At 32.1% G+C, this 21,509-nt stretch overlaps 1 protein-coding gene across 2 annotated transcripts in view; it reads right to left on the reverse strand.

The window, feature by feature from the left end:
- The window catches only part of wdb (serine/threonine-protein phosphatase regulatory subunit widerborst), a 54,283-nt gene extending 37,876 nt beyond the window's left edge, over positions 1–16,407 (reverse strand). The window contains exons 1-2 of one of the 2 annotated variants that reach the window (XM_076475697.1): positions 16,177–16,407; positions 12,040–12,764 (exon numbers count right to left, since the gene is read on the reverse strand). In XM_076475697.1, coding sequence (XP_076331812.1) covers positions 12,040–12,217 — 178 coding nt within the window. In that variant the 5' untranslated portion in view covers positions 12,218–12,764; positions 16,177–16,407. The remainder of the gene's footprint in view (positions 1–12,039; positions 12,765–16,176) is intronic. The other variant, XM_076475698.1, reaches the window with a different exon arrangement.
- Positions 16,408–21,509: the final 5,102 nt, after the last annotated feature.

A 21,509-nucleotide genomic window follows, 5' to 3' on the forward strand; every position in this document is an offset into this window, starting at 1 on the left:
TAGTAACATAACTGCACAATTGTAATTTCATAATTCAAACAAAGTTCATTCTGCGATTGCCAATACACAATAGTATCTCTGAATTAAAAAGGAAGTACGAGAGAAACATGAAAGGATATGCATGTAAGTGAAAAACAACACATTTATTCTGCTTCCATATACTATCAGACCAGGTTTTCTATCAAAACTGGAAAAACTAAGAGTTGATGGATTTTTATAATAAATTAAGCACCATATACATTGTAATGCTCAAATCAAACCTTAAATCTGGGGAACAATATGAGTGAATAAACTAATTTTGATAATATACCCAACAAGACATTTCACCTATGATACAAAACCTGAACTAATTATAAGGGAAAAAAATACTTATCAGTATCAACAAAACATACCCTAAGAACACTGGTATCACTCCCAACCTGTATGATTAGGTGCAGTCATATCCATTTTGTGGTTATCATAGTTTGAAATTATAAATTTTAATACACAAAGCTTGATGAAACTTTTGGCAGATTATCAATAAGCACTACAAGACTTTAGTATCTGATTTATTTTTTTTTAGTTTCAAAATTTAAGTAATCATTTGCTTGTACATTTTATTTTTATTTTCCAATGTTGACTATCCAACATAAAAATAATTTTGATTTTAATATTAAAGTTATTTTCATGCACCAAAATACTTTCAAATTTCACATGAAAATCTTTATAACCTTGAGGTAATTAAAGTATTTGGTTTTTTTTCTTTAAAAAATTTTCTGTTATTTTTACTACTTTATCATTGTATAGGTTGGGTCAATTTCACTCATCTTGTAACCACCACAGAAGTAAAGAAATAAATAAATTATGCTTTTTTCCTTCTAGAATAACTACAAGTTATATCATGAAAACAAATGTTATTCTAAAAAATAAAAAAATTTAATAACGTTATACATCCATATAATTTTTTATAATGTTGACATTTCAGCTGCGCCTGGCTAACGTCACAAAAACTGCAATGATGTGGTGCATATGCACTCATGTTAACATATTCAGGAAAATAAAACTGGTTTGGTTTTATTCTAATGGATCAGGATTTTCTAAAATACAGTCACACTTTAGACATAATGCATTACATGTGTATATACATTCTTGCTATTTATAAATAAGCTCTTAAAAGTTATTTTTTGTAAAACATAGAAGACTAAATGAAGTACAGAAAATATTTTGTAATTAAAAATTTTGTACTAATTTGCTACTTGCCACAAGTTATTAAGCCTTATAACATTTCAGATATAAAAAATATAAACCTAAGGGTTTTACATATACCTTTTGAAATATCAAAAAAAGTAAATTACGATATCAATACTATGTAATTCCACTATAAATTATCAAATTTAGTAACTATTGTATTTGGGCCTAGAAAAATATGAAAAGCTCTAATGTCTTACCTCACTACTTGGAATCTAATACAAAAACAAAAGGTTTACAAAGTAAATATCTTGCAGAGACTGAGAAAAATATTTGGACATTCTGAGCTTTTGACTGATTATATACAGAAAGCTTGTACCAAAAAAAAATAAAAAATTAAAGTTCTCTGTTTTGAACATAATATAGCATTTGATAGATGACAAACCTTGGATTCTGCATTAAGGATAATACAAAATTACACTAAAGAAAAATATGTGACAGGAAGGGTCCAATTTTCTTTATGATGGCTTTGTAGCCAACAAATTTGAAAGCTATAAAAATTGTTTGTTTGAACAATTATCAAGTTACAGTGTGTAACTAACATCAAATTTCTTACTGTAGAGAAGTGGTAAATAAAATACAGAATATGGGATACAGAAAATGTCACCTTTCTCACACGAGAGGAAATTCAGAACTTTTATAATTGCCTTATAAAATGAAGAACTTAAGACTAATATACTACTAAAATATTTATTATTTGCTATGACTTTATGCTATACTAATTGATATAACAAACAAAAGGTAGTTTAATAAAATGTTGAATATAAGCCTCAAACATCATGATATGTGCAGTAAATGATACCTAAACAGATAAAACTTAATTTTGTCAGAGCTAACTTTAAGCAGTATTAATTTGAAACTAATTTCTTAACTATATTTTTATACTTTTTTTAACTAACCTATCCAGATTCACTTAAATCACTTCAAATATTTTATGGGCATATTACAGCAATTTTTTTTACAGGTTATTAAACTGGAAGATATTTCAAAGTAACCCAGTAACAAGATGAAATATTACTATGTACGTTAGACAGTCAACATTAAAAGAAAAATGCATGAGAAAAACGTTTCTTAAAATATCTTAAAATTTAATAAAATAATTTGTACACTAAAGTCTTGTAATGCTTACTGATAATCTTAAAATGTTATGAAGGTATGTTTACTGCATTAAAATTATGGCATGAAAATTATTACAAGCACAAAATGGTTACATGGCTGGCCCTTGGGACTGATCCCATGGCAAGAGAGTTAATGGATAACTTGCAATTTCTTTCCAGCTTTTTTGAACAAACTTTGCAGTAATGTTCTCTCAACAGCCATGTTTGTTTCAGTTCATTGATGAGAACTACATCAATACTTAAAGGATACTTATCCTTTATTGAATAATAGTTTCTGAAAGTATCAATTTCTACAAATACTATACCACTGTTTAACCTAAGTTGAAATATGTAATTATCTATTTACTACTAGTAAATGCAGTAGCATTGTTTTTGGCAATGCCACTCATTTGTTATCATTGCTAAGTGATGAGATTTATTGTTCAAAGAAAAAACAGCTCAATATTAAAATGTTAACTAGCTTCCAGTACTCATGCTTCTATATGTTTTGACCAGGCAATGTTTCTTGTTTATTTAAAAATTCATGAAAATACTTTGTTTGAAAGGACACTTGTTTACTCTGTGGGAAAGTACCTAGAAAAGTTTTGGGTTTTTAAAAACAAACTTTTAAGTGCACACAGTGACATGCAGATATTGAAATATCCAGAAAGTGTGTTGTGAGTACTTTACTTTTAAAACTAGAGTTAATTTTATCCTGCAGATGATATACGTCAAGTGTATACAATTGTACAATTCAAACAAGTTTCTTCACTACTACACCTATACATCAATATGTAACAAATGATCAATATGCTACAAAATTCAGGTAATTAATTTAAATGCTGCAATATTTGAATTTTGGAAGCTTGTATTGTTATGTTATAGTTTTAATGCTGCAATTTAGTTGTTAGCAGAAACAGCTACCTGTCATAATGAAGTTAAGATCAGATAAGCCTATAACACCTAGAATGTTCAAAACAAATGTTACATGAAGTTTTCTAATGAACTGAAGTACAAGATTCTCAAAATATAATTTAGAAGTTGGTAGAGATGTTTCAAGACTATCATAATTTCTAGCCAGCTGAATGCAACTATCCCTCCACTTCAGTCATAAAGTTGTACACATTATGTTCATTCTTAATACAAATGTAAAGCAGATAGCATCATTGTAAGTGTGGCCTACAAGTATGTGACATGAGAGTAGTTTGTAAGATGCAAAAAAGAACTTAATTTGTAAATATTTGTAGTGTGGACTTTTAATTTCACTAGATAATTAAAAAAGAAAACAACATCAACAGAACAATGCTATAATAACTGTCTGAAGTGGGACTACATGTCCTTATAAAGGTGATGAAATTAAGACAAGATCAAGACTAGAGACAAAAATTTAAGAAATTAAGAAAGACACTACTTAAGGATTTAAAAAATAATTCTGATTGAAGACAAGATTAATAAAAATATCAGACACAAAAGTAGATTATATCATTGAGACAAATTCAGAGTGTTGCAATAATAAAATCAGTAAAAAAAAAAAGACAGGAATAAGAGAACATCTGTAATATAATAAAACATTTAGAAAATGAATTTATTAAACGCAAGGAACATACGAGCCACACTTCCTTCTTCATTACCTCAAAAACTACAATTTGGAATACCATCTGCTATAATATATGGAATGGGAAAACTTTAGGTCCACATCTAATTGCCACCACTATTCCATCACTTGTTACTAAAAGACTGCTCCAACCATGAAGTTACCAAATCTAATTCTGGATTGGTTGGTTGGTTTGGTGTTTTACAGCACAAAGCAACTAGGCTATCTGTGCTATACATCCAGTAAAAGGTTAAAATTAAAGTAAAATTATTAAAATTCATAAAAAGAAATTAAGGCAAAAGAAAAGGTTTAGTTTTTGAATTAAAAACATAAATATCATTATATCCAATTTTTACATCTACTTTACAGCACTAAGAGAAAAACTACAGTAACACAAGTTGTAAAGGACTTTCTGCAGCAAAACTAATTATAATTTGCCAGGATGACTAATTGGTAAATTCAAAAAACAGTGTTAGTCATATGAAGTTGGCCTTTCTAGTCCTGGTTTCAAGTTATTTGATGTTATGCCTGTTTTCAGAAAGTAAAGTACTAAAAGTTTTAACACTCCTACGAAAAGTGGGGCCTAATAGGCCCCAGAGCAACTTGAAAGGTTATTAATATCAGGCTAATAATTTTGTATTTAAATGAAATTGCCATGTAAATCCATTAATGAATGGATTAACGAGATTCCCACTGTCCCAATCTACTATCTAGCGAAACCACAGCCAGGGGAACGGGCTTGGAGAAATCAGGACTAGAAACGTCTTTTCGTAGGAGTGTTAAAAGACTTTAGCAAAACTTTAACTAACTTGCCAGGTTGGCTAACGAGTAGTTCAAACAGCAGCATTAGTCACCTGAAGTTTGCCATTTGAAGTCCTTGTTTTGAGTTACTTAACATTACGACCATTTTCTAATTTCAAATCAAACAAGATTTACTGCGATTCTTAAAAGGGAATCACATTAAAAGAAGTCTAATGTATAAATTAAAAAAACTTAAATAGCATCAAAAAGATAAATGACCTTTAAAAAACTAAAAACATTACCAAGGTGGACACTGTCACCATCACCAATAACACTGCCTAAAGATATGGACAAACCTTGGGAGAGAATATGTGTAAAATGGTGCTGTTGTTGAGTCTTAATGCAGCAGCAGCACCAAGGGAGGCTTGGAGGGCTTAATCCCCCCAAAATGAGCCAAGCCTCCCTCAGCCTCCCAATATTGTTACCTACATATATTCATAAAATATGAAAGACAATCATCGTTGTTGCTTAACAATTAACATCAAAGAGACATTGATCTGTAGAACTCAACATCTTCATTAAGATGAAAGATAGTTAGCCTGATAGTGCTATGTAAACTTTCTCTATGTTATATTTCTTTTGATTTGTAGCTTTACTCTTTATTGTATGTTAAATGTTCAATCTAAGCTAATCTTGATTTTCTTTATTATTATGTAATACCTTGGGTGGAATTTAGGTGAGCTTCCTCTTTTACATATACGCATATTTTCATAAACAGATTATTTCTAATTTGTAATAATTAATTATTAATCAGAGTATGAGTTTCCAATGAAAACTGCATTGAAAATGCAGTTCAAAATAGCACACCTTTCTGAAATGTACCTTGGTATTTACATTATTATAATTTACCATATATACTTCATATTGATAGCAATTTGGAAAGCCCCTCCACAGTTTACCTGGTGGTTGAGGATAGACTGGTTGAGAACTTAATCCAAGATTCCTTCTGGTTTTGACGTCTTACCCATTGAGCACGTGCACAGGCCTGCTGGAAAGTAATGCAGTGTGAAAGTGTGGGATACCTACAATAAATATCCCAGGCCAGTTTTTGAGCCTTCTGTGTCATGTGGCAGGCAGGATTCCACCACAGACGAGGATATCGTGGAAAACGTGTTAGGTTTTGGGAATACATTCAGTAGCTGCTTGTATAATACAATCAGTTACTGCTGCCACACAGTCATCTACTGATGGCTTTCAGACAATGGCAGGATCAAGTTCTGCGAGAGCAGTGAAAGATGGCCAGTTTGCCTGATCCAGCTTCCACTGTGGCACCCAGGTCAGGTGGCATCGACCATAGCCAGTCTCTCTCAAGATTATAGGAAAATGATCACTTCCTCATGGATTACTGTTTACCCTCCATGAAAAGTGGGAGAATAATGAAGGGGAGCAAATTTAGAGAATAATAGCAGTAAAGGACTGACTAGGTGCATGAAAATAAGTAGAACTGCTATTAAAAAGAGAAAGATCATGATCAAAGTGCATATGCTCTATGGAGCAACCCATCCTATCAATATCAGCACTTCCCCAGAGGGGATGATGTCAATTAAAGTACCCGAGGATTAAAAACGGAGATGGCAACTGTTTAACTAGAGAATGAAGGTCTTATTCAACATAGGTCTCTCCAGGCAACAGGTAGAAAGAACAAGCAGTGATGATATGACCCAAGGAAACACAAATGGCTACAGCCTCCAAGGGTGTGTCGAGTGGTAAAGACAGGGTGAGCACATGCTGATCCACTAACAGTGCCACCCCTCCATGCACTCGGTCCATCACACACTGTGGAATTTCTGTCCAAAGAAAACTGCCAAAAGGTTTCAGAAATGTTTCCTGCAAGGAAAGACACAAAATGATAGGAAGCAATCAGTGTTTTGATGTCATCCAGATTAGAACGTAAACCTCAACAGTTCCATTGTACCAAAGTGGCCATTTTTATTTATGTGTAAGGGAACTGGGTGGAAAACCTGTTGTTTATGACCATGTCTTTTTTCTTTACTGTCGTTATTTGAGGAAGGTCTATCAACCTCCATGGATCCTGCACTGGGTCGATTGGGCAGGTCTTTGCTGTTGGAAGAGGATTCCAGCAACTGAGGACATGAAATGAATGATCATTTTGCATCTTCGGATTGGAGAAAATGTACCTGAGGAAATGCCCACACTCAGAACCAAAAGAAGTGGATCTGGAGGTTTGCTGGAATGAATGTTAGGGACAGATTGATGTTGACATTGCTTCATCAACTTTTTTAACCATGAAGGTCAAAAGATTTTTCATATGGTTTGAGAATGATTGTTTTAAAAGCACAGAGAGATCTGTCTGCATTCCCACTATAGTAGTGTAACAAAGTGCAGCAGCATAAGTCTGTGATGAAGTGGTTGACAGCAACTTTCGAGTCTCATGGCAAGTCATGTTTTGAATCATTTTCAAATGCTGCACCTCTTTTTCTTCCAACCACTTAAGGCAAGAGCAAAAGTAGGATGGGTGAAAGCCATTGCAACTGACCCAACGAGGGTCCATTTCACACTCATAGGCATTGTGGTTCTTACCACCGCAACGAGCATGCATCAAGGAACCACGACATGATCTCTTCGGGTGATCGAACCACTAACACTGGAAACATTGGAGAGGGTTTGGAATGTATGGCTGTACCCTGCAATTAAGATAACGGCTCGTTTGGGTTGAGAAAATATTTTACGTAGAAGAGCGAACAAAGTTTCGACCTTCTTCGGTCATCGTCAGGTTCACAAAGAAAGAAAGAGGTGACTGACCGGAAGCTGACCACATGTTTGGAAAGGGTTGTGTAACTGAGTGTCGGAATGTAGAGGGCAGTGTTAGATGTTTGAATATATAATTTTATTTTATTATATTTAATATAGGTATAAAGGCGTTCCTTTATATTGGTTTATTTTGGGTTTAAGTTGTATAAGTAAGGCTTCTTTAATTTTGCGTTTGTTTATGTTTGTTAAAGAAGCCTTACTTATACAACTTAAACCCAAAATAAACCAATATAAAGGAACGCCTTTATACCTATATTAAATATAATAAAATAAAATTATATATTCAAACATCTAACACTGCCCTCTACATTCCGACACTCAGTTACACAACCCTTTCCAAACATGTGGTCAGCTTCCGGTCAGTCACCTCTTTCTTTCTTTGTGAACCTGACGATGACCGAAGAAGGTCGAAACTTTGTTCGCTCTTCTACGTAAAATATTTTCTCAACCCAAACAAGCTGTTTTTCTTGCATATACTGGTCAACATCATAATTCCATCTTTGCAAGTGGAAATACACCTCACTGCAGAAACTCCTTGGGTAGAGAAACCAGGAACAATCTCTGACTTAGAAATTTTCTTCAAATCCCTCTAAACAATAACTCCTTGTGATGAATTCAAAGTAACATGAGGTGTAACCTCAACAGGTATATCCCCAATTGCCTTTGAATGCAAGGAGTTCACTTTGTTGAGATGTGGATGTTTCCACCAATATGCCACCAGACTGAAGCTTCTTTACTGACTTTGGAGAGCCAGCAAGTCCCTTCTGAATGAAAAAGGGAGACATCTGTCCTAAAGGTTTGTCTGAAAGAGAATGTAGTATAAGAAAGAGGTGTTACAGATGTTGAAGATAGTTGCTCAGAATCTTCAAGATGTGGTCGTTTACTTATGGACTGTATTTTCACTATTTGGAAGATCCATAATAAAAAAAGGAATATTTCTGTGCCCACTGACCCCACTCACAATGAAGCCCTATGAGAAAACACACTACAATGCCAAACAAGTACACTGCTATAACACCAGGATTTCGTGAGCACTATACCCAAATCGCAGCATCAGATAAAATGTCCACAAAATGTCTACTATATACCACATGACATACAGGTAACTGACACTAAAGAAAGGTACATCTTGGTAACTCACTTCTGCAGAGACATTGATGCAAGTTTAGGTTGGCTATAAATAACTTCAAAATCTATGACCAGAAAATTCCTACCTGCTACACAGCAACTGCTACACCAGAGGTTGAATTCTGAATGGAAACAGTGTACAGTAACCATTGCACCACCAAGAACTGAAATACTCCAGCCAGAGTTATTAGCAATAATTCTTCACACTGTGGCTGGAATACAGTAGAACCAAATAATCTTGTATATCCTGAAGAACTGGTGGTTGGAAGGAGATCTCTTGGATGTGAAAATAAGATTACATGAAGTTACCCAGAAGATTTAAAATCACTTTGTGATGAAATGTTGCTATGATGTTAATGCTGGTATGATTGGATCCCATACAGATAACATATGGTTGAACAATTTCTGCTGCAAAAGAGGATAAACTCCAAAATTTTGTAGTGCTGAGAGAGCCCATATGATGTACAGAAAGGAATAAATGTGATTTACAGAATCCAAATGGATAGATGATCCAAGCCAAAGGTCACCCATACATCAGTTTGCAATGTACATTAGTGAAGGAAATGGCTGACTGGTAACTCCAAAGGAGAACTTGTTAGTGAAATCTCACCCTATTAAGAAGTCTGAAGTTCCTGTCAAGAGAATCAAGGGTGCCATCAGTGAATTTAATCAACAATCTACCTAAGAAGAACTCCCTCAGAACCAGAACAACCAATTACAACAGGGGGTAAGATGACATCATCTGTTTACCATGTGCCTTGAGAGAAAAAAAAAACAAAAAGTGTTGGTAAGAGTTTAGTATATTGTTAGTTTTTGGTTTGTCGTTATTTAAGGATTGCTCAAAAAACCCAGGAAGATCAAAATTGTAAAGATGACAATTGTTTCAAGCTTTTGGAGTTCATTCCAATTGATAGAGCAAATCAGTTTAGTTTGCATTAATGTTATTTGTAAACATGACCTACAATTAGGTGTGGTTGAGGTACTTTGTAAAAACATTAAGGAAATAAAAATTAATTTATCATTCACATGAACAAGTTTTTATCAGTTAATTTAACAGAATCTACTAACGTGAGAACATCACAAGTTTTAATAATAATATGATGTATATATATATTAGGTATTGTTTATTACAAATTTGACATCGTGCATATAAATCAAATATACAGTTTTTCTAATGCATTACAACTGAAGGTCCATTTGGGCAGCAATGCATTAGAAACAAGAACATGAGCCTGTAACACAAAGATCTTATGTGATGTAAATACACCTAAAAGTGTAAAACCAAAATGAACATTTGCAGTAGAACAGACATAAAACTAAAAAATTGAATGTCATTCTTGATCTGATAAAATGCAAGAAAAACATTATTTTGATTATATAGATGATATGATACAATGTAGGGTAATATTTCAAATTTTGAAAAAAATCCTTCTGACCTACTCAAATTATTTCTGGTAATGTTACCTCAAAAAATGTTTGTTCTACAAGTGCAATGATAAAAAATACGAGAATAAATTTGTGTGGAGCTGACATTTTGCCAATTTAAAACAAACTGTTGGTTCACTTTGCACTGAAATAGTGTGTACAAAATAACAACCAATGATGATGTTCTTATCTTCTGATGAATGGCACATACTATTAAGCTTATTTGACACATCTAAATTACACTGTAAAAAAAAAAAAAAAAATTGTTCCTGGATAGCATGTGTTATTTCTTAATTGATTATGTTGTAAAAGTACAGAAAATGGTCACTATTCTCTTCAAACTTTGCTTTTGTGACCTGGATAATGAAATTTACAAATTAACCCATTTTCTATGTAAAAACATGCAAATTTGCACATTTTCATTTACATAAGGTCTGAATAAAAACTAATGAATCAAAATTTACATGTATTTATACTAAAGTTATACAAAAATGAAGAAAAATGTTTAGAAGTGAGTAGCTCATTGAGATTTCTGACTAATATAAATCACATTCACGTATCAGACCCCAAATAGTCTTCCATCATATTTTCGTTATATACTTCTTGGCAGCAGCATTCAAAGTTCAGTATATCTTGCTCCTCTGAGTATGCTCCCATGTTCTCCTTGAATTAATCAAGATGAGCATCAAAGATATGGATTTTCAGGGATGTCCTGCAGCCCATTTTGCCATAGTTCATCACTAGAGCCTCAACCAGTTCCACACACTTTTCAGCCTTGTGACTGCCCAAGAATGCCTGAACCACAGAAAAAAAGCTTGGGGCAGCTTTGTTACATTCCTACTAAGCTTCTTGGGGAATTCTGTGAACTTCAGGATCTTCTTTATTTGTGGTCCAATGAAGACACCAGATTTGACCTTTGCCTCAGACAGCTTAGGAAAGAAGTCTCAAAAGGTACTTGAAGGTTGCAGACTCCTTATCAAGAGCTGTGACAAATTATTTCATAAGATCCAATTTTATGTGCAATGGTGAGAACAATCCCTTCTGGAGGTCCACTGGTGGCTCACACTTGACAATGTGCCTCCCCACAGAGAACTCAGTTGTGATAAATTGCCACATACATAACAATGCATCTGGAGAATGCTTGCTGCTTCTTGATGCCATCTCTGATAAAATCAGGTAAGTCTTGTGTTCACTTAGACAGCTAGAACTAAACTGAAGTTATGAGTGGTAAGCCCCTGTATATATTACTATGGAAAGTTCTAGAAAATTCACTTAAGTTCTATAACATCCTAGAAAGTTTTTGAAAATTCTTGCAAGTTTGAGAAAATTCTCTATCAGCTATTTAGCACTGAATCTACCTGGAATGTTCTGGAAAATGGGTAAATTTGAAAACTTCATTACCCAGGTGACAAAAACAAAGTTTGAAGAGAAAAAATAGGTCTTTTCCATTTACTTTAGGCATAAGCAATTGGGAAATAACACTTTCTGCCAAGGAACAAGTAAAAATTTTGTGACTTATCTACTTGCTTGATCATAAATTGTTTACACTGTTTACTACCACCTGATTACTGATTCATATTAATGTCTAACTCAATTCCAAGAACCTGTAACTACAAGTGGAAATACTTGCCAATTATATTCAGCATTTTATTCATTTATAATTCATGTTGCAAAGTAATGTTTATTTTGTATCAATAAATATCCACAAATTTCAGTAATCTTGTGAAAATGGAATACAATTAATAATATTAAGGTTTTGTACTGCACTGTTTTTCATAAATTTTCATGTACAGCAGTTTAAAATTAGACCAAATTTAAAATGCAAAGTATTACATATGAAATTAATGATTTTAAATGTAGGGTAGTTCCATAATGTTTATAAAAATGTTAAGCACGCACACCTACAATATCTATGCACACATACATAATAAAGAACAAATTACTGGAAAAAGTTTTAAAAAAGACTAAACTAAATATTAACTGAACTTCACTCACCTTTTAACTGAGGAAGAGGTTGCAATTCAACAACACTAGTTGATCTATACCTTGAAGAACCCTGGGATTTTTTCTGCTTCCTTTTCAGAGAGCCTTTCTTAAATGGATCTATCTTATCAACAAATGTTGATGCAGCTGACAGAGAATGCGAAGGAGAATGAGATGAAACAGAAGACATTGCCACAGTATATGGTATTCTTCGTTAGGCCCAGTTCACTTCTTTTTGTTCAACATGTACTAAGTGCACAACAAATTTTAAGGGGTTTTTAATTTTCCTCAGGCCAGGTAATACCACAGCATTTCTATATATACTGTGGTAACCTATATATTTGACCAAGTCTTATTATTTATCCTTTGATCAATAATAACTAATGTTCCAAAATAAATTGGAGTATACTGTTTTTTCTCTGTCAAAATAAAAAAGAAACAAACAGGAAATTATGTCACTGAATGACTAAATAACAAAGAGCTTATAAAACAATTTAATTAACAGCAATGTTTTTCTGCAACCTTCAAATTAGTCAAAAATGGAACTTCCAATTACACTTTTCAACTAGTGTCATTATTAGTTGAACATACACTCAAGAAATTAAGCAGTCTATTTGCATATTCAGTTCCAGGGGTAAAAAATCTCTTTTGATCCACAAGTACAAGTATCATATTAGCACTGGCTTCAAGACTTATCCAGCGAGTAAGCTTCCAGGTGATGGGCACAAAACCAGTTCCTATTTCAAAAACATATTTATTAGTTACCTTTAAACAATTTCTATCAGACATCTAATGCAATGCACTATGTTTGCTATATTATCAACAAACTGTTATGAGCTTCTTCTCCGATCAACATACACTTATAACATTTTGCTATAATACAACCACTAAATACAACTTAATTACATTACATATCTGCTAAAAACAATATTTTCAAAAATTCTGATGCTGTTGACTTACTAACCTCACAACACACTTCCAGACACTAAGTTAAGCAGCAAGATCAAGGTAAAACAATTTTATATTTTAAGTTTAGAAAAAGTGGTTTGTAATATACCCATAGCTTAGAAATCCATTTTCAATCAGAACAACAGAAAATATTTACATAAAAACCTATAGCAAAAAAAGATACATAGGTTCATGAGTAAGTATATACACAGGCTAACTTTTCATCTATCAACCTTAGATGGAACAATCAAAATTTGTAACAATTAGACACTCATTTTAATCAGCTGATAGTTCTCATGACATTTATTTTATTATAGATGCAATTAATTAATTGTTTTACGAGACAATAATGTAATCAATGCTTCTACATAATTGATTAATTGCCAAGCTAACGACAATTTCACTTTCCAATATCTGTTTTTCAGCAATTTGTTATAAATGTACACAAAATAAAAACAGCCATTATTATTAAGACATTTATTGAGCCTTTCATAAAATTGCTACATCCAACACATCTGAAAACAATCCATTCTGAAGATAAATTACTCTGTTAGATAAGTAAAAGTGTCATTGTTAAAAAGTTCTCCTACTCTGCCAAAATTTATATTCATGTCAACTTATCCTACCTTTCTCACATTAAACATGTAAAAAAGAAATGGAACAAATCAATATTATCATTTTTCTTAATTGTACTGAGCACTTCAATCAGATTCTCCCTTTTAACCTGTCCTAATATGACAATCTTTCCTTCTCAGATATTATCATAGTAACCTTCCTTTGAGCTCTTTCCAACAATTCAGTATCCTTCTTAAGGTAAGGATTCAAACACTCCTAATAAGGCTTAACCAATGATTTAAAAATGAAATTACTGTTAGGCTTACATTTAATATTTATATAAATAGAATCTAAAAGCTATTTGCCCAATCACCAGCAACAACTTGAATGACTTAACAGACAAATCAGCCAGAACATCGCATCCTTTTTTCCCCATAATACTGTTGAAGTTATTTCCACACAACTGTACTTATAATTCAAATTATGCTAACTTGCATACATTACTTTCCATTTTTCATATCTAAAAAACATTTGCTATTTATTTGTCCCCATCCCCAAATAATCTAAACTTTTTGTAAAGCAACATCCTTATTACAACTAGCAACATTAGCCAACTTCCAATCCTCTGGTATCTTCCCATTACTCAGAGGCTTGCAAAAAAAAAAGTAGCTCATATTATTTAACACTCCTACGAAAAGACGTTTCTAGTCCTGATTTCTCCAAGCCTGTTCCCCTGGCTGTGGTTTCGCTAGATTGTAGATAGGGACAGTGGGAATCTCGTTAATCCATTCATTAATGGATTTAAATGGCAATTTAATTTAAATACAAAATTATTAGCTTAATATTAATAACCTTTCAAGTTGCTCTGGGGCCTATTAGGCCCCACTTTTCGTAGGAGTGTTAATTAATTCTTAAGCTCTTCTGAAATTCTTAAGAATAATATAACCTGATCCAGAAGCCTTGTCATTCATTAAACATCCCAATATCTCCTTAAAAACCTTAAAATTAATATGACCACCTTATCATCAATTGCTTCTCTCTAGAAACTATTCCAAAGAAGAAATGCTGCTTAATTATCCATTAGGAAAGACTAAAGAGAATGTTGAATTTAGTAACCCAACCATCTCATGACTGTCAAAAATAAACTTTTCACTACCATCCCTCAAAAAACCTAGTCACATCTTAACACTGTTTACTATTATTGTATTTAAAGAAGTTCTTCCTGTTATTTTTTACACTTTTAGCCAACCTTTTTTTCATATTCCCTTTTGAATTTCCCAACATTCTATTTAACTTTCTTGGTCTTTATATTCCTTAGACTTTAGTGATAACTGTCAATCTGATCTTTCATTTGTGCCCCCCTTATTTTTTCCTATAAAGAATATATTCATCTTGAATATTTAACTCATGTGATCAGTATCTCCATTTAACTCAGGAGCTCAGTTTTTAACAATCCATTTTTATTGCATCCCTTCAAAATGTTCTTGAAAGATGTAACCAAAATATTATTTCAGATCTCCATGTTCAGTAAAACTTCAAACCTATCTGAGAAGTGATAAGACACACCCACATGGCCAATATAATTTCTGCATGTCTCAATTAGGAAACAAACTTTATACTTTTGTCATTTATGTTGTTGTTCCAGCATTCAAACAGATCACTCACAGAAAGATCATCCATAAACCTAAAAAAATCTTAACCATTAGAATAAGACATTTCTAGTTCTTCCACATAAAAGAAAAAAAACCTTTTGTAACTAGCTCCTTAAATTACAACAATCACAATAGTATATTAACCATAAAAGTAAGGAAATATTTGACAAGTTACTAGAAATAAGTTATATGGAAACCATAGATATATTTTTAGAAAAAACATGTTGATAAAATATCACTTAAAAATGAAAAAACCAATATTAGAAATTACCACATACCTTAAATGTTAACATTTTTATTTAAAAGATAGTATTATATTTAGCCTGTTAGTATTAACTTCACACACTATTAAAAGTAATGAGGTAGCAATTTACTGCAACACAAACGTTTACTGTTTATAAAAGCCTTAATAGTCTTTGTGCATACATCTAGATGGAGAACAAAGTTCATCTACGTATTACTGCAAAAGATACTAAAACTATAATTTCACATGCAGTTGGCTGAACATTAGCTATTTTACTTTCCAGTAGTTTATGACTCTTGAAATTTATAGTGTAATGCTGTTAGTATTACCTTTACATCATAGAAAAGTTTTATGCAAGGCTACGTCCTAAAAATAAAACAAGGCTTAACAAAATTTAAGCAATAACAAAGTTCCATGACAGTGGAACTTAAATTGCAACAATATTACCAACACATTTCGAAAACAATTGCCAACACCCAAGCTCCAATTCAACACAGTATCTGCCAAAACGAACAAAAAATTAACAAGACAAACAAATCTCTGTATCTTTAATTAATCATTAGACTCAAAATGAAACAAAAAAAAATACCAATACAACGTTAATTGGTCAATATTCCACCCGGCAATTAGGTAAGACTCAGCTTAAGCCTAATATTAACAAATTACAAACTTAGGCCTAGCAAAACTAACGTTACGGTCAAGCATTTATCACAGACTTAAAAAGTTATAACGTAAAAAAACGTAGCCTACCCCATTTAAAATTTGCCAATTTTCCAAAATGCAATATTCGCAACAGATTTCATAGTTAGTTAATAATAACATTAAACTACGTCGAAACTACTGAAACTCGTACATATTATCTAATGCTCATAAGCACAAAATTTTTTACATTGCTTTATTGGCACAATACCACTACAGTCCAAATCCCCTTTTACTCCTCAGTGTATCCCATCGTGCATCCTGTGTAGTCCCCTACACCATAATTTAACCCATGACTACCTTTTTATATTTATTTTTCGTATGTTTCAGACAGAAAAAAATATGATATGGTAATAATAAAATAAATAATAATTTTGTTTCTTTCTAGACATAAAACACGAATGCTTCAAATACACAATTTATTATACACCGCGAGGCTTTTTGTTGTTATTGTTATAAACATACAAGTTTGTATTGAGCTAATTAAATGAACTACTTCAAAATCTGGCTTTAGCAAATAAACCTCTGAGCCAAATGATAGTCCTATTTAATTTCCTTTTAGAGATAAAAATTATCGAATATAACATTTCTTAAGTATACATGAAGTTTTACTTTTGTTGTTGGGAAAATTCCAGAAAGACTGACAAAAGAAAAAACTTTGTAAAATCACTTGAATGTATATATATATATATATATAATTAAGGAAAGCTAATATGAGTTTACTAGAGGAAAACCTTCCCTTACTAATATGTTAACATTTCTTTTGGATGTCATACGTTATATAGATAGTGAAAAGAATATTAACTTCATGTTTTGAGATTTTCAAGAAACTTTGCGTAAAATAACACAAGCTTAAAAATTCACATAGGTATGCGTTGAGAAAATGATAGCTAATTAAATTACAGAAATAAAAGGTTGCTATTAGCTGAGTCAAGTTATATTGGACCGTTGTAACTAATAAAATGTCTCACGAGACAGCGTTTATGCCATTGTTGTTGTTTTTTCTTATTTATGTCAATAATGCTTATTGAAGCATAATTAACATTTTTTGTACAATTTGTTGACGGCATTAAACATTTCGGTATTTCTAATTGTGATAAGGTGTTGAAGTATAACAAATGACTTGCATAAATATTTGACAAATAACATAATTATAGTAAGTGCAAGGTAATACATTTACGTCATAACTTTTGGATTACACATTTAATGCAGATGGGAAAGGGGAATCTATTTAATAGAGTGAGTAGATAAATGTCTTCCAGTAGCTCAGTAGGTCTGGAATTTTACGATAATTAACTAAATTTTGGGTTTCGATACCAGTGGTATGAAGGGTATACATAGTCCATTGTGTTGCTATGTGCATAACAAGCAAACCTGAAAAAAAAAAGGCCTTAGTACACTACTGGATGTATTGAAGTCATCGAAGCAGTTTTCTATTTCTAGTGGTAGTACTAATAGACTTTTAGAATGTTTTAATAGGCATATTGATCACAATATTACTTATTAGAAAGGATTCAATGCAGATACTAAGACAATTCTGGGGATTTAAGGTTTGTATTATAGGAATAGGTTAAAGTATTTTTCTTTTGTTTTTTAAGGAAAGATGGGTAAGAGGCGATCAGGAGGATAAATATTTCAGGTTTCCTGCTATTTATTCTGAGAGTAATATGATAAGAGGACACAAGATCTGGAAAAGACAAGTTAAGTCCCAGATGAGACGGTTGTAAATTAATTAACAATAATGTACTTCTGTGTTAGCATATTATGCTTCCCTACACATGTACGAACACTTTCAACAGGACATGAAGCAAACTTATTTACTAAAGTACAAGTAAAACACCATAAGTATTTAGAACTTTTTCTCTCTAACTGTAAGTCATTTAAAGTTTTTAATCAAGTGCTTTCAGCATCTCCTCAAGCTAAAGTACTAAAAAAACAAATGTTCACTAGTAAAATCCTCAACAAAAGTTCGTTTATTTTAGTGCAAAGCCAATTGAACTATCTGTTAGGTCACAGAGGCAAATAAAACCCCGTAATTTTAGCGTTGTAAGTTCGTAGACTCACCTCTGTTCAACCTGGAAACCCACACTAAAAAAACCTTCGCAATAAAATATCCAAGTTAATTTCAAGTTTCTTCTAAGCTGCTCTTAATCAGCTGTTACTTACATTATGGCTAAACCTTTGCTACTGAAAGTTTTATTTAGACTGGCAAAACCATCTGGCATTTTAATAAATATAATCCTCTAAACATTAAAACATTTTGAAATAACGCTGCACAATGTCATCGCATGAGCACTTTAAACTACCCGGGGCAAAATTGTTAAGATAAAGAAATTTCATCGTAATCTTTTATTTAATCTTTATACATTTCTATTAATATTCTTCTAATTATACAAGGAAAATTTATAAAAAAGATTGTCTAATCCAGTTAGTTGTAACTCATTTTCCATTTGTCAAACGTACTCCACATAATCATAAGAATTACCGTTATTTGTGTACAACTTAGCAAACATGTATTGATAATGGAAACACGGAATAAAGCTTTCCAGTAAAGTTTGGTTTTTATAAAAGAAGACACTTTACTCTAAGGGCATTAGTTCACACGATCCTAAATAATGTGTGAGGAAATAAAAATCATGCAAAATTATGACTCAAGAACAAGTTCTGCTAAGTCTATGCTTAAGTTTGTCCTTATTTAATTAAATCTTTTATGCCTTAAGAATAGTAGAAAAGAAATGAGAAAATATGAAGATTGATAAAACTAGAAGTTGCATGAAGAATAATAAGAGGTTCGATTCCCTTCGGTGAGCTCAGCAGATAGTTCGATGTGGCTTTGCTATAAGAAAAACAGACACACACTCTTTTATAACATTATATATGTAATGACTGAGTCACAACTTCTGGTAATGTCTGTAAATAGCAAAAAGTTTGAACTTCTTGTTCTTCTTTCTTCTTCTTCTTTATATGATTCTTAAAAACTAAAAACAATGGTCTCAGCCAGTTTCACCGAGGTGACACAGTTTCGAAGGTAGTATCAGCTTTTATAAGTATTATTAATAATCAGTACTAATTAAAAACAAATCATAATTCTAGTGTAAACGATGTTACTATTATCAGTGTGAAATATGAATTACTGATCAATAATAGATAAACAATAAATATTACAGTTGGAACCTCACTATATTCAGAGCTCCGTTATAAATATAATTTTATGATGTCATATGAAATACAGCATTAAAAAAAACAAGCAACAACATAAAGAAAAAGTTTTCCAATAAAGGACGTAAACGTTCCGATGTCTGATACAAATATTTAAAAAATGCAAAAAGACAATAAGGATTGTTATATGTTAATTCTTGTCTGTGATATTATGTAAGAATGATGCAAATACCATCCCTGCTATCTTAGTCCTATGTTTGTTTGAATCAAAATGTATAATACGTACTTATCTCTTTAAAAAAAAGTTTCAGAGCTGCGTTACATTTTTACGATGCATGTGAAAATATAAAACAAAAAATATCATAACAGTTAATCAATAAAAATAGTTTATTTATTCTTAAACGATTTGCAAGTCATTACTTTGCTCTGACTGACGATTTTTACTCATTCTTTATTCAGAAGTACAAATTTTCCAGTTAATAAACAAAAAATACATTAATCAACATTTTATTACAAAAACTTTGGAACAGTTAGGAATTATAGAATTAAAGGTGCATTTAAATATATGTCGCTAACAATGCAAATCTTGAGCATAAAGTTTTTCTCAAACATATAAATGATAAACAAAAAATAAATCCTGATATTAAATTTGTTACCAAATAGAATCAATTTTAAAGTAGAGGAATTAAAATAAATAATAATTTTATTACTTCATTTTTGTTTTTGAATTTTGCGCAAAGCTACTCGATGGCTATCTGCGCTAGCCGTCCATAATTTAGCAGTGTAAGACTAGAGGGAAGGCAGCTAGTCATCACCACCCACCGCTAACTTTTGGATTACTCTTTTACCAACGAATAGTGGGATTGACCGTACAATTATAACGCCCCACGGCTGAAAATGCGAGAATGTTTGGTGCGACCGGGATTTTATTACTTGAATTTAATGTTTCCCAGTGGCTCAGCGGTATATCTACAGACTTATTACGCTACAAACCAATTTTCGATACTCGTTTTGGGTAGAACACAACCAACTCATTGTGTAGCTTTGTGCTTAATTATAAATCATTCATTTTATTATTTTAAATTGCTTACTTGGATCTTTGGAAGTTAAAATAGTACCTCAGGTGTCAATATAAATATTAGGCATTTAGAAATGGTCTGTAGAAGGCTAAAGGGTGTTAAGTTATGGTGCTGAAATTAGAATTGCATATTCTCGGTTAATTAATTTTTCATGAACGTGGAGTGTAATGCTATCTCTTTGTCCATGCCAAAACTAAGAAGATGATTTTGAGAAATCTGAAAACAAAACTGTAGCAAAACACGAGATACTATTTTAAGAAGATGTACATTTACAAATGTGGTATTCCCAGGTAAACTGGTTTTCGTGCAAGTAAATCTGCTATATAAATAAGAGGATTGAGCAGCAAATTTGAGAAGTAATCTGAATTTAAAAACTGACTGAGTTGCAAGATGACTGACAAAGAAAGAGACTTAAAAACACAAACTTAAAGCGAAAAATTATTTATTTATGACACAATAACCAAACAAACAGATTGTGTGCTTGCTTAGACAACTGAATGGTTGCCTCTAGTGGCTTTGTGAATGAGTCAATAATTTTCGTCATTTGAGTCAAATCTCTTTCCAACTTAACACTCTGAAAACAAGTAGAACTGTTGAGTATATTGGTTCCATTATAAAAGCAGCCTTGTATCATTTCTTTGCAAGGGCATTGCTATATGACTAGTAATTTTTCTTATAGTGTTCTTTGGCTAGAACGTACAGACATCATCAACATACCTAACTGGTAAGAACATTGCAGTAATTAAACCTTTCCTATATTGATGTCTCAAATTACTGCAACATCATTGTGGCCAAAGTATATAATACTTACTATCAAGAATGACAAAGACACAAAGAGCAAAAATAGTGTCATTGGTTTTCTGGATATGCCAAAACTGTTACCACGTAACTGTTCATTTTCTCACTGGCTGGAATATACAGACTCCATTTACTTAGCCAGCAAATAACATTAAAGTTGATAGTGTTTTCCTATACAAAAAATTGCACAATTGCTGCAACATCTCCATGAGCAGAATAGATAATATTTCCTATTGAGAACAATTTCAGTGTTGTTTTACTGGACCACAAAACAGTTTCGATAGTTTTTATATATCATGTATTTATGCCAAAACTGCATAGAAAGAGAAGAAACAAATAGTTTTAAAA

Source organism: Tachypleus tridentatus, chromosome 13 (assembly GCF_004210375.1).
Source record: "Tachypleus tridentatus isolate NWPU-2018 chromosome 13, ASM421037v1, whole genome shotgun sequence".
Classification (NCBI taxonomy): Eukaryota; Metazoa; Arthropoda; class Merostomata; order Xiphosura; family Limulidae; genus Tachypleus; species Tachypleus tridentatus.